The sequence below is a fragment of the Psammomys obesus genome, unplaced genomic scaffold (assembly GCF_907164565.1).
Source record: "Psammomys obesus unplaced genomic scaffold, mPsaObe1.curated_primary_1811, whole genome shotgun sequence".
Taxonomy (NCBI): domain Eukaryota; kingdom Metazoa; phylum Chordata; class Mammalia; order Rodentia; family Muridae; genus Psammomys; species Psammomys obesus.
Window position 1 is genome coordinate 1,600,810 of NW_026592636.1, and position 13,583 is coordinate 1,614,392.

Consider the following 13,583-nt stretch of genomic DNA (forward strand, 5'->3'; position numbering starts at 1 on the left):
TTCAGATCTTCACAGATGATTTTCATCTAGTCCTGGACTCTGCCCAGGAGGTCTGTGGCCTATATTTTCTCCTAAACGTGAGTCATTGGCCTGAGCCATTGCTCAGTCTGTTTTCCTCTCCTGGCCTCATGATGACTGTTTCTAGAGGGTTTTATAAGAGACTGGACCAGGGAGTTAGCCTATCTCACACTGCCATGGTCATTAGCAGAAGAGTGTCTGCAGTGAGAATTTTCTTCCTGATGGGAGCCATGGCTCCTTTGTTCCCATCCACTTCTAAGTCAGTGTCTCTGCTTCTGGGTTTTGAAGCAGCTGCCATCCCACGGCAGAACCCAAAAGACACTGACTGTCTTGAAACAGAGGTATGCATTTGGTGGCTTCTCTTAGCCTCCCCTGGAGCTAGAACAGAGGCAGGAATGATGGGCAAAGAGCTGGTGCTTAGGGAAAGTCCAAGAAATTCTGCCCTCTCAGCATGGAGCTCACAGGTGGTAATTATTCTGTGTTCTCTGAAATGCTGTTGATCTTGTACTTGTGTTCAATGAAACCCCTGATCCGGCCAACCAGGGGTTGACAAAGAAAAATAAAAAGCATATTTGTCCTGAACATGTTCGGACTTCTCTCCCTTTTGTCATTGTCCTCTAAGAAACAGACAATGGCATCTACTCACTACTTAATGGAATCCACTGGTCTTAGAACAATCTAAGGATGATTAAAAGTCAAGTATGACATGACTTTATAGAAGGGGCTTTGGGTGGTGCCTTTAACCTAGCACTTGAGGGGCAGAGGCAGAGGCAGATGGATCTCTGTGACTTTGAGGCCAGCCTGGTCTACGAAGCAAGTGGCAGGATAGCCAAGGCTATAGAGTAAAACCCTGTCTGGAGAAGAAAATAGAGAGGGACAGGCAGGCAGACAGGCTAGGGGGCTCCAACATGTCCCAGTGACTCTGGGCCTTATCCTCCATGGGCTCTGAGAGACAGCTGTGTATCTGTGGCTTCAATGTGGGCCGTGAGCTGATAAAAAAGAACAAACTCAAGAGAGAAGCAGCGGGTATTCTAAGCTGGTTCTGGTGCAGCACTCCTGGTCAAGGGTGGCTGTTCTAGAGTCACCAGTAAAGAAGGCAGGACCAGAACACGTGGCCGCAGAACACTTTTGTGTGTGTGGATCCTACCATGTCTGGCTTTTTATGTATGCTCAGGGGATTTGAACTCAGATCCTCATGCTTGCACCGCAAACACTTTATCAGCCGAGCCATCTCCCCCAACCCCCAGGTTTTTGTTCCAAGTGAGTGTTTGCCTCCTCTCAATCTAGCAGGCTCCAAGCTGAGTTTGGTGACTTTCTGAGTCACTCCCTGAACAGCAGACTGGCTACATACCAGATGCCGTTGCTCTCTGTGGAGAGTCAAATCAGCTTCCTTCTGAAGACCAAGACATGTCACAGGCTCCATCCTCACCTCTGCACCCCAGAATCAGCTGCACTGGGGAGCCATAGTTGGGGAAGCAGACATTCTGGGTTGAGTGGCATGGAAGTGAGATGGGAATCCTGTAAATCCTGCCACTGACAACCACATGGTCCACCAACAATAGGAGATGTCTGTAGTGGTTGGAAATTATCATTAAGTAGCATGAAGAGAAAACAGAAGACATCTCTCTTAGTGGAGGCGTTCTTGGGTCCCTCTCTGCCATGGTGGGGCCTCAGGGATCAAATGGATGACAGGTCCAGGCCCTGGAAAGGCGGCCACACTGACAGTCCTAGCGGACTTAGTCCATCACTTTTCTTTCACACTGTGGGTTTCTGAGCTTGAAGGGTACACAGACAAGAGAAAGGCAGCTGATTAATAAAGCTGGGAACTTGCTTTGCCTCCAAAGCATCCTTGAAAGGCTTGGAATAACCTAGTTACCTGCCAGACTGCTCCTATAGAAACACCTTGCTCATCTGGATTCACTTCTGGGACCTGGTTACTAGCAGCGCCAGTCTGCTTTCTGTTGCTGTGATGAACGCAGTGACCAAAAGCAGCTTGGGAGAAAGGGGTTTATTTCCGTTTACGGTTGTAGCCCATTGTGAAGGGAAGTTAGAGTGGGAATGCAAGGCAGGGACTGTGGATGAGTGGTGCTTACAGTCTTGCTCCCCGAAGGTTGCTCACCCTGCTTTCTTATCTTGTGGCTTCTAGGACCACCAGCCCAAGGGTGGTGCCTCCCACATCCATAATTACTCAGGAAGAGGAACTCAGGCTAGTCTGATAGAGGCATTTTCTCAACTGAGGTTCCTGCTTCCTAGACAACTCTAACTCCAAGGCTGTCAGGCGGATTGCAGGTGGCCTTTAGCTAAGTTCTTTATCATCCTTGAGAGGCGCTGTCTCCACCCACATATGACTGTGGTGGACTCCTGGGAAGCCCTGTCCAGCTCCCACACGGCCCAATTAGAATCTTTTGTGGACATTCTGCTCCCTCTTACGTGGAGCTCTGTGTCTTGGGGAGTGGAGGGAGCCTGTCTGATGACTTATGGTCCGTAGCTGATCACAGCCCATGATCAATACCCCAGGAATTGCTGTGTCTGGAGGGAGCAGGGGCTCTGAGACCTCATAAACATGAGTCTGCAGACAGTGAGAGGTGTGCAAATGAAGGCTGCCTGCCGCCAGTTCATAAATACCCCCTTCCAGGAAGTCGGGTGCATCTGGTTGGTCCTTGGAGTTCTAATAAAGAGGCCTGTTGTTAGGCGCGAGCTCAGATACGGTACCCAGTTATCTTGCTATCCTTTATGCGCCTGCTCCAGAGGGAGAGTGGGAAGCTCACAAAGTACATGAGCTAGAAGATAAAGGAAGCTGGACCAGGGAAAGCAGCCAGGGAAGGAAACGAGCCCGGGATTGGGTCTAACCTCACAGAAAAATTCCACTGGGCAGATGGGGTATATCTCAGAGACAGGGCCTATAAGCCCAAGATCTTGGGATCCAACCCAACTACTGCCCAAACAATAAACAAATGAGCCAGACGTGGTGGCATAGACCTGCAATCCCAACACTCAGGAGGTGGAGGCAAGACGATCCAGAGTTCAAGGCCAGCCTCCGCTACATAGCAAGTTGGAAGCCAGCATGGAGTACATGAGACCATGTGGCAAAATAATCAATTAAACAACTCCAGCCCTGAGTGTGGACCACTGCCACGTGCTCTAACAGCCACCCTTTAACAGTCAGCACTGGTGTAATATGTTTGTCACAACTGAGGTCAAGGGTTTAAAGTAGGGCCACTCTCGAGGACCCTTGGGCTTTTCATCTTACTTGTGGAAACCCCTAGAGCACTAGTGTGAATACATAAAATGTGCTTTCTTTCTTTCTTTCTTTCTTTCTTTCTTTCTTTCTTTCTTTCTTTCTTTCATTTAATGTGTATAGCTGTTTTTTTCTGCATGCATGTCTGCATACTACATGTGTACTGACAATGGAGGCTAAAAGAGGGCGTCAGATCTCCTGGACCTGGAGTTAGACAGTCGTGAGCCTTCGCGCATGTCTTAGGGTTTCTGTTGCTGTGATGCAACACCATTAGAGCAAGCTGGGGAGGAAAGGGTTCATTGGCTTACATGTCCACAGCACTGTTCATTACCAAAGGAAGTCAGGACAGGAACTCAAACAGGGGAGGAGCCTGGAGGCAGGGGCTGATGCAGAGGCCATGGAGGGGTGCTGCTTACTGGCTTGTTCCCCATGGCTTGTTTAGCCTGCTTTCTTATAAAACCTAGGACCACCCAACCCAGGAAGGGTACCACCCAACCCAGGAAGGGTACCACCCACAACGGGATGAGCCCTCCCTCCCCTGCCAATCACTAATTAAGAAAATACCCTACAGCCTAGTCTTATGGGGGCATTTTCTTAATTGAGGCTCCCTCCTCTCAAATGACTTTAGCTTGTGTCAAGTTGACATAAAACTATCAAACACAAAGTTTCTCTGGGACTTGAACCCAGGTTCTCTAGAAGGGCAGTCAGTGCTCTGAACTGCTCAGTCATCTCTGTACCCACATTGTGCTTTGTTTTGTAAGACTATGCTGAGCTGTCCTTCAAGATGTCCTACGTGGCTTCACCCCGTCTCAACCCATCCCTGGGCTGAATGGTCCTAGGTTTTAAAAGAAAGCAGACTGAACAAGCCATGGGGAGCAAGCCAATAAGCAGCACCTCCGCATGATGAGGGAGCAGGGCTGTCTGTCTTCTGTGGGTTAGGGGCTCCGTGTTTTGTATAAGTGCCTGCAACATGAACCCTTGAGGTGTGAGTGCATCTCCTAGGGATCTATTGCCCAGCACATCTTTCACGTGTAATCCACTATCTGTCAATTCTCTTGGTTGAGGTTTCTGGTCAGGTGTCTCACCCACTTTGGGGCTAGTTTATTGAGTTTACAAGTTTTTAGTGCATTTTGGATATCAGCAGCTCGTACATTTGTGTTTGTTTTGGAAATAATTTTCTCTAAGTCTGTGAGTAACGGAGTGATTCTACATTAAGTCCCTCACCCTAAGGAAGAGCCTTGAGGGATTTTTTTTAACTTTAAATGTTTTTATTTACGTGTATGTATGTTAGTATGTGCACATATGTGTGAGAGTAGCTGTAGATACCAATGGATGGCATCGGATCCCCTGGAGCTGGAGTTAGGCAGCTGTGTGCTATCTGATGTGGGTGCTGGAGAACAGATTCAGGCCTTCTGCAAGAGCAGCCTGTGCTCTCAATTCCAGAGCCATCTCTCTGGCCCTGAGGTGTTTGTTCTGCTGCTGTTGTTCCTGTCGTAATAAACCTTTCTTAGAAAAGCTTTGGCTTGGGGAAAGTTTCTGCAGACCACTCACCCCTCGCTAACACCTGACATTAGTGTGGCATATACACGTGGGGGTGTTCCAGAGTGTCATCCTGATTTCCTCAGTTTCCCCAAATGTGTTCTTCCTCTCTGAGGACTTCAGATGGCCTGTGTCAACTTTGTCACTTCCCTATAGGCTGCATGACACTGATGGTTGCTTGGGCTTGTTTTCTTGGTGATGGTCCTGGAAGCTTTGAGAATTGGCCTGGTATCTCTTCAGGCACCTCTCGACTTGTTGAGTGGTTTCTTCCTGATGAGACCCAGACCTTGTAAGCATCAATAAGCATGGGGCTGAGGAGGAAGGTGGCAGAGGTGAAGTGCCCCTCTCACCTTGTAGGGAGGTCTCCTCCAAACAGTGCTGTGATGCTGACCAAGACCCCCCTATCATGGTTCCATCTTCAGCCTTTTTCCCCCTGAGAGTCACCTGCTGAGCCCACCCATACAGTGCCTTTTGGAAGGGGCTCAGTGCACAGCCACTATTAAGGAGTGGGGAGTAGGTCTTGTCTCCTCAAGGTCACAGTGGAGACTCCCATCTCACGTCTCACATCTCACGACTCAAATCTGTACGATTGCGTCCCCCACTCCATGCCACTTACTGATTATTCAGTCTCCACGTGGGTGTTACTTTCTGTAGCTGTCCCTCCATCTTCGAAAGGGCTTGGCCCCAGGATCCCTCGGGTCTGAGCTCCAGGGATGCTCAGTCACACAGAACCCCCACACATCCTCCAGCAAGCCCGCCTCATCTCTAGATTGCTTATAAAACCTGATTCATGGACGCTGTAAAAATCACTCTGACATTAGGTTATTTCTTGGTTTTATTTTATTGTTGTTATTTTCAATCTGTGCATTGCATTAACTTTCCCTGGGAGGACGTGAATGAACTGCTGTTTACTCTGGATAGAGCAGAACAAAGAAACAACTCCAGGACCAGCCCAGACCAATGGCTCAATCAGGTTTAGTTACGGAAGCTCAGTGGGGGGACACTCACGGGTGAAGGGTTATTTACAGTAGTGTGGGTGACCCTAAAACAGCTGCGTCACTGCAAAGTCCCACCCCAACAGGGTAGCCTCCCCATATCTGCATAGAAGGGGGCCCCCTTCATTCACCTTCAGTTTGTATCCTCTAACACCTCAGAAGAGACCACCTGTAGCTGGGCAGGAGGGAGGCCAGCTGGGAACCGCTGGATCTCAGGCCTGGGTCTGATGACCCTTCTCTCCCCCCGATCCTCTGAGAGAATGTCCACTGGCCTGACTTTGGGGGGGATCTCTTGTGAGTATCAGCTGCTCTCATGTAGATGGTGACAGCTGATATTAGAGAGGAAAGGATTTCCTGACGCTGGGGTTGATTGAGCTCCCACGTGAGCGGCCAGCTGAGCCTGTGGCCTCTGAGCTCAGGCTGGAAAGCGGTTTGGTTTCCACGGCTTATTTATTCCACACCTTGCATTTCACATCTAGAGTCACTCAGGTCAGCCTGCGTGCCCCATCTCCAGTCCCCACATTTGTGATATACCCATCTTTCCTCCCTATGTTAAATTTTCCATCATGGGAGCCCTCAGCCTCCTAAATTCGTGTTTCAAGAACCCTGCTAGAGGTCCCAGCCCTTCAGAGGAGGATGGGTTTTCACTAGCGTAGTTGTCTCCAGACATGGGAGAACTCACCCTTCCACGTGCTAGATTTCTGGGACCCCTCGTCTCTCTCTCTCTCTCTGTCTCTCTCTCTCTCTTACACACACACACACACACACACACACACACACACACACCTTCTGGCTGCCCCTCTGAGCCCTTCCATCCCCTTGCCCTCCCAGGTGTTCTATATCCCTGCAGCTTCAGCTGGCCTGCGAGGTCCTGCCTCTCTCCCTTCCTCCTGGAGCCTCTTGGAGCACATCTTGGCTATTGCTCAGCTACAACACTCCCAGGGTATTTCTAGGTACATAACTTTAAGATCATGTGATCTAAGCTTGGGGTACCTGCCCCCTTTTCAGGTGTACTTGCGAAAGATCTAAAGTGTTTTAAAAATTTCAACACATGAAAAATCAGGAATATTTTCAAGATGCTGTGCTACAGACATCTGTGTGGGCCCAGCTCTCACATAGGCTGAGGTTCGTTGCTTTGGCTGGGCACAGCCGGCAAGCCCTCAGGACGCGCCTGTCTATGCTGGAGCGACACACACACACCTGCACTCAGCTTTTATTGGGTGCTAGGGATCTGACCTCGGGTCCTCGTGCTTGTGTGCCAGGTGGCTCTACCCACTGAGCTTCCTTCCCTGCCTTGAAATAGAGACTCTGGACCATCTGGAGAACTCTGCAACCTATGGGGTTGCAACTACTTTAGGGGTTGAATGACCCTTTCAGAGGGGTCACATATCAGATATCCTGCATTTCAGATGTTTACATTACGATTCATAACAGTAGCAAGATCACAGATATGAAGCAGCCTCGAAATAATTCTGTGGTTGAGGGTCACCACGACACGAGGAACTGTGTTAAAGGGTCGCAGCACTTAGGAAGGCTGAGAACCCCTGCTCTAGAGTGTTGTCACTCTGGGCCACAGGAACTTGTAGGTTGTCCTGGCGCTCTGTGGTCACCTATGCCTAGAGGACTCCAGTTATTATCTGTGCGGGAACCCTGCAGCATGGTGTACACAGCCGCAAGGGGTCTGTGTGCACCATGAAATGGAGAGAGAAAGGCCTTTCCAGTGTCTGACTAGACTTCTATCAGTTGCTTCTATGGGGAACATGTCAGGATGGTATGCGGGCTTCCGACCTCAGAGAGCATGATGGGACTCTCCAGAACTCATAGCACCAAGGCCCACACTACGGGAAGCCCGCTGCTACTGTTTGGATTTGCATGTGTCTCTGTCACTGTTGTGAGGTTGTCTGTGTCACCCTGACTGTGTGGATTCTTGGGAACTGTAGGCCCACAGAAGGACCCGCTCAGTTTCAAGCATGCTCGTGTGGCTGAGCACACAGTGGGGCTTGGCATCCTTCCCCGAGTATTTGTCCTAATGCCTTTGTGTTTGGTCCCTTCAGAGACGCCCCTGACCCTGGCTTCCCAGCTCGATGACTCCATGGAGGTCATCAAAGCTCTCAAAAATGGCGGTGCTCATCTGGACTTCCGTGCCAGGGATGGGATGACCGCCCTCCACAAGGCTGCCCGGACAAGGAACCAGGTTGCCCTGAAGGTATGTCCCGGGCCTGCCATATGTGGGCAACCGTGTGCTTTATCTGGTCCCACTGGAGCTCGGAAAGGCACCTGAGTGTCAGGTTCTCCCACACTCTCTGTGGTATAGCTGCTTCTGGTACTAACTGCCTTCAGCCACCTTGATCCCTCTGCTCCACAGAAAGGCTCATGTTTCCAACACATGAGTTGGTACTAACCCCTGTTGCCCCTCAGGGGAGGCCTCAATTGCAATAGGAGTACTGGCAGCCTTGTTGCCCGATTCACTGCACCTCTGAGAGCCAGATGGCTGCACCCACACCCATCTTCTCCCGAATGTCCATGTGGCACACAATGTACCCATCCTCCCACCCCCTTTTACCACACACCTACCTTTCCAGGTCCATTTCCCCACACACACACATACACCTGTCTTCCCCACACCTTTTTTTTTTTTTTTTTTTTTTTTTTGATGCCCACCTTTCTACATCTGTGTCCGCAGGTCCACCTTCCCCTGTTTTTCCCACACCCATCTTCCCTACATCCACCTTTTCCCCACTGCCTGGCAGCATTCACTTCCTTCATCTTCCATCTCTTTTCCTCCCACATCTTTGCTCCTTGCCCGTGTCTGGCAGTGCATGCCTCATTGCCCGGAGAGAATGTGGTCCCCTAGCCTGCTCCCATCAGAGCCCACTGAGGAGGCCATGTCTGACTTCAGGTTGATCCAAGATGGAGGGTTTCCTCTTATTTCTGCCATCTGCACCTCACCTCAGCTGCACCTTCTTACGGGCTTTCGGAAGTTCCACATGCTCCTGACCCCACCCAGAGGCTCACTACCCCCTTGACTCACTGGGGTTCCGCTGTCCTGTGTGTTAGTTCAAATGCTATGGTTCTCTTTAGCAAATGCTACCCTGCTGCCTCTCTATAGCTGTCTTCTGGGATACAGGGTTCCGGGTGCTGGTGGGAACCTGTCAAGGAGCCACAGCTTCAAACTGTCGTTATCTCTGCGCAGGTGCCATTCCTGCATCCCTGAATATGACCAGTCACTTCCCGTTGGTAGTTAGGACTCTCCAGTTTTGTGTGTGTCAGGGGGAAGCCTCAGGTGTCCAGGCGTGACTAGGCCTGGCCTGAGGAAAAGCAGTCCAGCTGTGTCTTCAATCCTTTCCATGTGTGAGACCCAGTGACAACTTTAAACTCTTCCCCTAGACCCTCCTGGAGCTTGGTGCCTCCCCGGATTACAAGGACAGCTACGGGCTCACACCGCTCTACCACACGGCCATTGTCGGGGGAGATCCTTACTGCTGTGAGCTCCTCCTCCACGAGCATGCCTCTGTGTGCTGTAAGGATGAGAACGGCTGGCAGGAGGTCCACCAGGTACGTGGGCAGAACAGCTGTGCTTCTGCTCGCCGTGCCCGCCACTGAGCTCCCTGCCCTGTGATCCCAGCTCCAGACCACAGAGTAACGGATATCAGGCCTTCTGGAATCCTGGATGATCTACCCCAAGGTCCTGAAGAGTTTATATTGATTATAAATGCGGACGCATTTACCTAGAGATGGTCATTTCCCACTAGGCAGGAGAAACTAGGTGGCCGTGCGAAGCCACCTCATGTCTACAGCAACAGTCATCTACAGTAAGAATGGGCTTGAGGTGTGCATCCCTCTCCATGATCTTCAGGCCCTCACATCCCTAGGAACATAGCAAAGAAAGGACCAAGGCCCAGGATGAGGCCTGATTTCCTTGCATGAGGCATGAGGTTTTCATGCCTTGTACCCACAAAGCTTGGAGATACCTTAGCTACGACCTTGGAACCATGTAGCTGGGAGGTGTGACACCTATGGCTTTGTAACCATGGGGCCAGAAGGTGTGACACCCATGAATCTGGCAAGAAACAAAATCCACCTGATGGTCTAGAAGGGCAGCCTATCATGACCCAGGTGTTGGAAGGAAGGGCCCAAGTTCAAGGCTGAGGCCTGCACACAAGTGAGGCAGCTGTAGGAACCATTACCAGCCCCTGACTTTGAGACTGGGAAATCTTGTGCTTCTGAGAGCGCTGGAGCTGCTTGGGTGGAGCTGTACCAGCATGGTTGAGCCCAAAGGGCTGCTGGAAGGAATGTTGAGTCCTCAAAACTGGAGTTTATAGCCTGGAAGTCTTTGATCTGGGTGGAGTAAGGGTCTGGGTGGGTGGGTGGGAAGGCAGACAGGAAGGTCGGGGAAGAGTGCTGGAATCCTGTCTCACTTGGTCCTGATGTGAGACTGGCTGCCATTCCTATGCTTACTTCGTAGAGGACAGACTTTCTCTCCATGTTGGCTAACTTTAGGTGGCAGATTGATGGGAGGAGGTACTGGGTGCTGACTCAGCATCACTCTAGGCGCTGCTCTAATGGTGTTCTGGAAGAGGGGATGGGTGTCTAAGAAATCGGTAGACTTTAGGGAAGAAGGTGACTCTCCAGGCGGGGCCTGTTCAGTCAGCAGAGGCTCTTGGTGGGAAGCCGGAGGTACCTAGAGAAAACCAGCTCTGCCCCAGATGCCTTCAGGCTCCAGCTGCAGCAACAGCTGCTCACCGGTCTTCCAGGCTCCCTGCGGCCCTCACCCTGGCTGCCCCATCCCCGTGGAAAGCAACTCTTTAAAACATAATGATTCCAGATCTCTCTCTCTCTCTCTGTGCCTCCATATATACATTTCAAAGTACAGTCTTCTCTCAAGATCCTCAGGGGTCCCATTACAGGACTTGCAGTGATACCGAGATCCAAGATGCCCCAAATCTCTTCTGTCACAGTGTGGCTCTTATACCCCCAGGTGTGTTCAGCCATCTTAAGATGACTCTTTTGATATTCTTGTTATTGTTATTGGTGAGGGGAATTTTTTGTTTGTTTGTTTTGTTTTGAGACAGGGTCTTAATCTGTTGGCTAGAGTATCCTGGAACTTACTTCAGAGAATAAGCTAGCCTTGAACTTTAGGCAATCCTCCGGCCTCAGCCTCCCAGGGCTAGGATTACAGGCATGATTTATAATAACCTGAATGATGTGAGTTCTCTGAGAACGATGCTTCTACCGTGCTTAAGGACCAGAATAAAGATAAGTACGTGTGTGTGTGTTTAGTGCAGATGCAAAATTTCTCTAAGAATTTTTATCCATGGCTGCAGACAGAGGCCACATACGTGGAGAGCAGATGATGTACATGCTTGTACCCGACCTGTTCTGTCTCTTTGGAGCACTCTAACCTTTACAGCCCCGAGAAATAGTGTAGAATCTTACCCACCTGCTTCCCTCTCTCCTCTCTATTCTTGCTCTCCCCTTCCTTCCCTGGGCTAAGATGACAGCCAGCCTTCAGCCCTCATGCTCAGTCCTGGCTCTCTTTTGCACTTCCGAAGCTGTGGGCAGGCTAGTGCTGGGCAGGGTTGCTGCTAGCTTCCCGCTCAGCTGGCTCCATGATCTGGCCCTCATGTGTGCACATTACCTTCTTGTTTGTATCTACAGTACCATAGAGGCCTCGGGGGACTCCTGGCTGCTCATCCCCCATCCCCAGCTACCCTCTCCACAGTACTTGCTGGGGACTCCGCCACACCTCAGGTGCCTCCCCACCTGTAGTTCACACAGCCATGCATGTTGCTGATTGATCATCAGTGACACTTGCCACCCACTCAGTGTCCTGACACCAGGATGCAGTTATGGACAAAGACTCTGACACAGACAGGAGACAAATGGGTACAGGTGTTCACACACAGATGTGTAGTGATCAGGTATGTGTACTCTGTGTCCCCATGTGATAGTAGTTCCTGGGCTCATGGTGACAGTGGCGCTTGTGTCCTGGAGCAGGGGATGGGTGACCGTGGTCCCTCTGCCCTGCACACTTGAAGCTTTGACACCCGTCTCTCTCCCTGCCCCCACTGGTCTTCTTGCCCTTCCCTCCACCAGGACGTCACAGTCCAGGGACACCACACTTACAGGTCTGGCCCTTTTAATCTAAACTACATGACTCTGGTTCTTACCTTAGACAGACCTTGGCTGTGGGACCCTGGCTGTCTCTGGTTCCTGGGCCCCACAGATGCCACGTTCCATCCTGGGTCTAGATTGAGAGCTTTGCCACTTCAAGGCCTCCCAGATCCATCAGTATCTCAGCCCCTCAGCCCTCCAGCCCCCACACAGTGCTGCCCTGGAGACCTCGGAAGACCTAACGTTCTTGACTGTTGAATTGAATCCTGAATCCTGCCTTTTCTCAGCTCAGCTGCAGGGTTCATACTGCCCTCTAGTGGTCAGTTTCAGACCAGCCGGGAAAACCATGTTCTACTGAAGAACCAGGGTCATTTCCACCTGGCTTTTTGTCTCTTTCAGTCTCAGGCTGCTGTACCGTGAAACAGGGTGACCTCTCTCTGACCCTGCACAGACCGAGCCAATACCTCCCATGTTCTGCTTTTAGCCACAGTTCACACTACCCTGGCCCGCTCACCCTCTGTATATATCCTCAGAGCAGCCCCAACAAAATGTACCCTGTCCCTGTAAACGGGCTGACTTAACAGGCCCAGAGAGGGTAAGTAAGTTGGCTCGGGTTGCACAGAGAGCAGCTGGCTGGACGAAGTGCATTCCTGCCTTGTCTTATTCCATTACCTTCTCCTTTGTCTCACCTGCAGGCCTCTCCCAGAAACCATTCTTAGCACAACAGTGTTTGGGGAGGGGGAAAACGCATAGGGTGGGTGGATTATGTAGGGGTCCACCTAGACTGGCTATGGCCCTCTTGGAGCAGCCCTGCCCGGAGTCTGGGTTTCTGGGCTCAGAATTTAAAGATGGTTCCTCTGTAGATAGCACCACTGTCTGTTGTAGCATCCTGCTGTGTAGACATCTTCCCACTAGCCCAGGAGCCACCTCCTGGTAGCACACGTGGCAAGTACCGGGCCAGCGACCTGGGGTTCTCAGAGCTGCCCCTTTGCTGTCTGTGTGAAGCCAGCTTCACAGCGCAGGACATTTCTGCTTTAGGCTGTGCATGGGCAGCTGCCACGTGCCTGAGGTGGATAGAGCCCTTGTTTGAATTCATATCTGCAAACTCATATCTTAAGAAAAAAAAAAAAAACGTTCATTTTTATTTATGTATGTGCGGATGTGTGTGGCACGAGCTTTCAGCGCAGGCACCCATGGAAGCCAGAAGGTATCAGATCCCCTGAGTCTGGAGTTACAGGCAGCTCTGAGCCATCCAACATGGGTGCTAGGAACTGAACTTGGGCCCTCTGGAAGAGCAGGGAGCATTCTTACTTTTGTTTTAATTGTCAGCTATTTTTATTTTATGTGTGTAAGTGTTTCGCCTGCATGCCTGTCATGTGTATGCAGTACCCATCAGGGCCAGAAGAGGGCGCTGGATTCACTGAAACTGATGTAACAGATGGTTGTGAGCGGCTGTGTCAGTGCTGGCCAGGTCCTTTGGAAAACAGGAAGCAGTCTTAACTGCTGAGCCACCTTTCCAGCCCTTGAACTTGTATCTTTAAAGTTTGTTGTTTAAATGGAACAATTATTTTCCTTGTTCCCAAAATAAATATACATTCAACATGGACACCTGGGAAAGTACAAGCTTTCTCACACACACACACACACACACACACACACACACACACACACACACACAC

At 50.7% G+C, this 13,583-nt stretch overlaps 1 protein-coding gene across 3 annotated transcripts in view; it reads left to right on the plus strand.

Moving 5' to 3' along the window:
• The window catches only part of Shank2 (SH3 and multiple ankyrin repeat domains 2), a 435,405-nt gene that overhangs the window by 77,184 nt on the left and 344,638 nt on the right, over positions 1-13,583 (plus strand). For all 3 annotated transcript variants that reach the window (XM_055614761.1, XM_055614759.1, XM_055614760.1), the window contains exons 7-8: positions 7,845-7,996; positions 9,178-9,345. In XM_055614761.1, the coding sequence (XP_055470736.1) occupies positions 7,845-7,996; positions 9,178-9,345 (320 nt within the window). The remainder of the gene's footprint in view (positions 1-7,844; positions 7,997-9,177; positions 9,346-13,583) is intronic.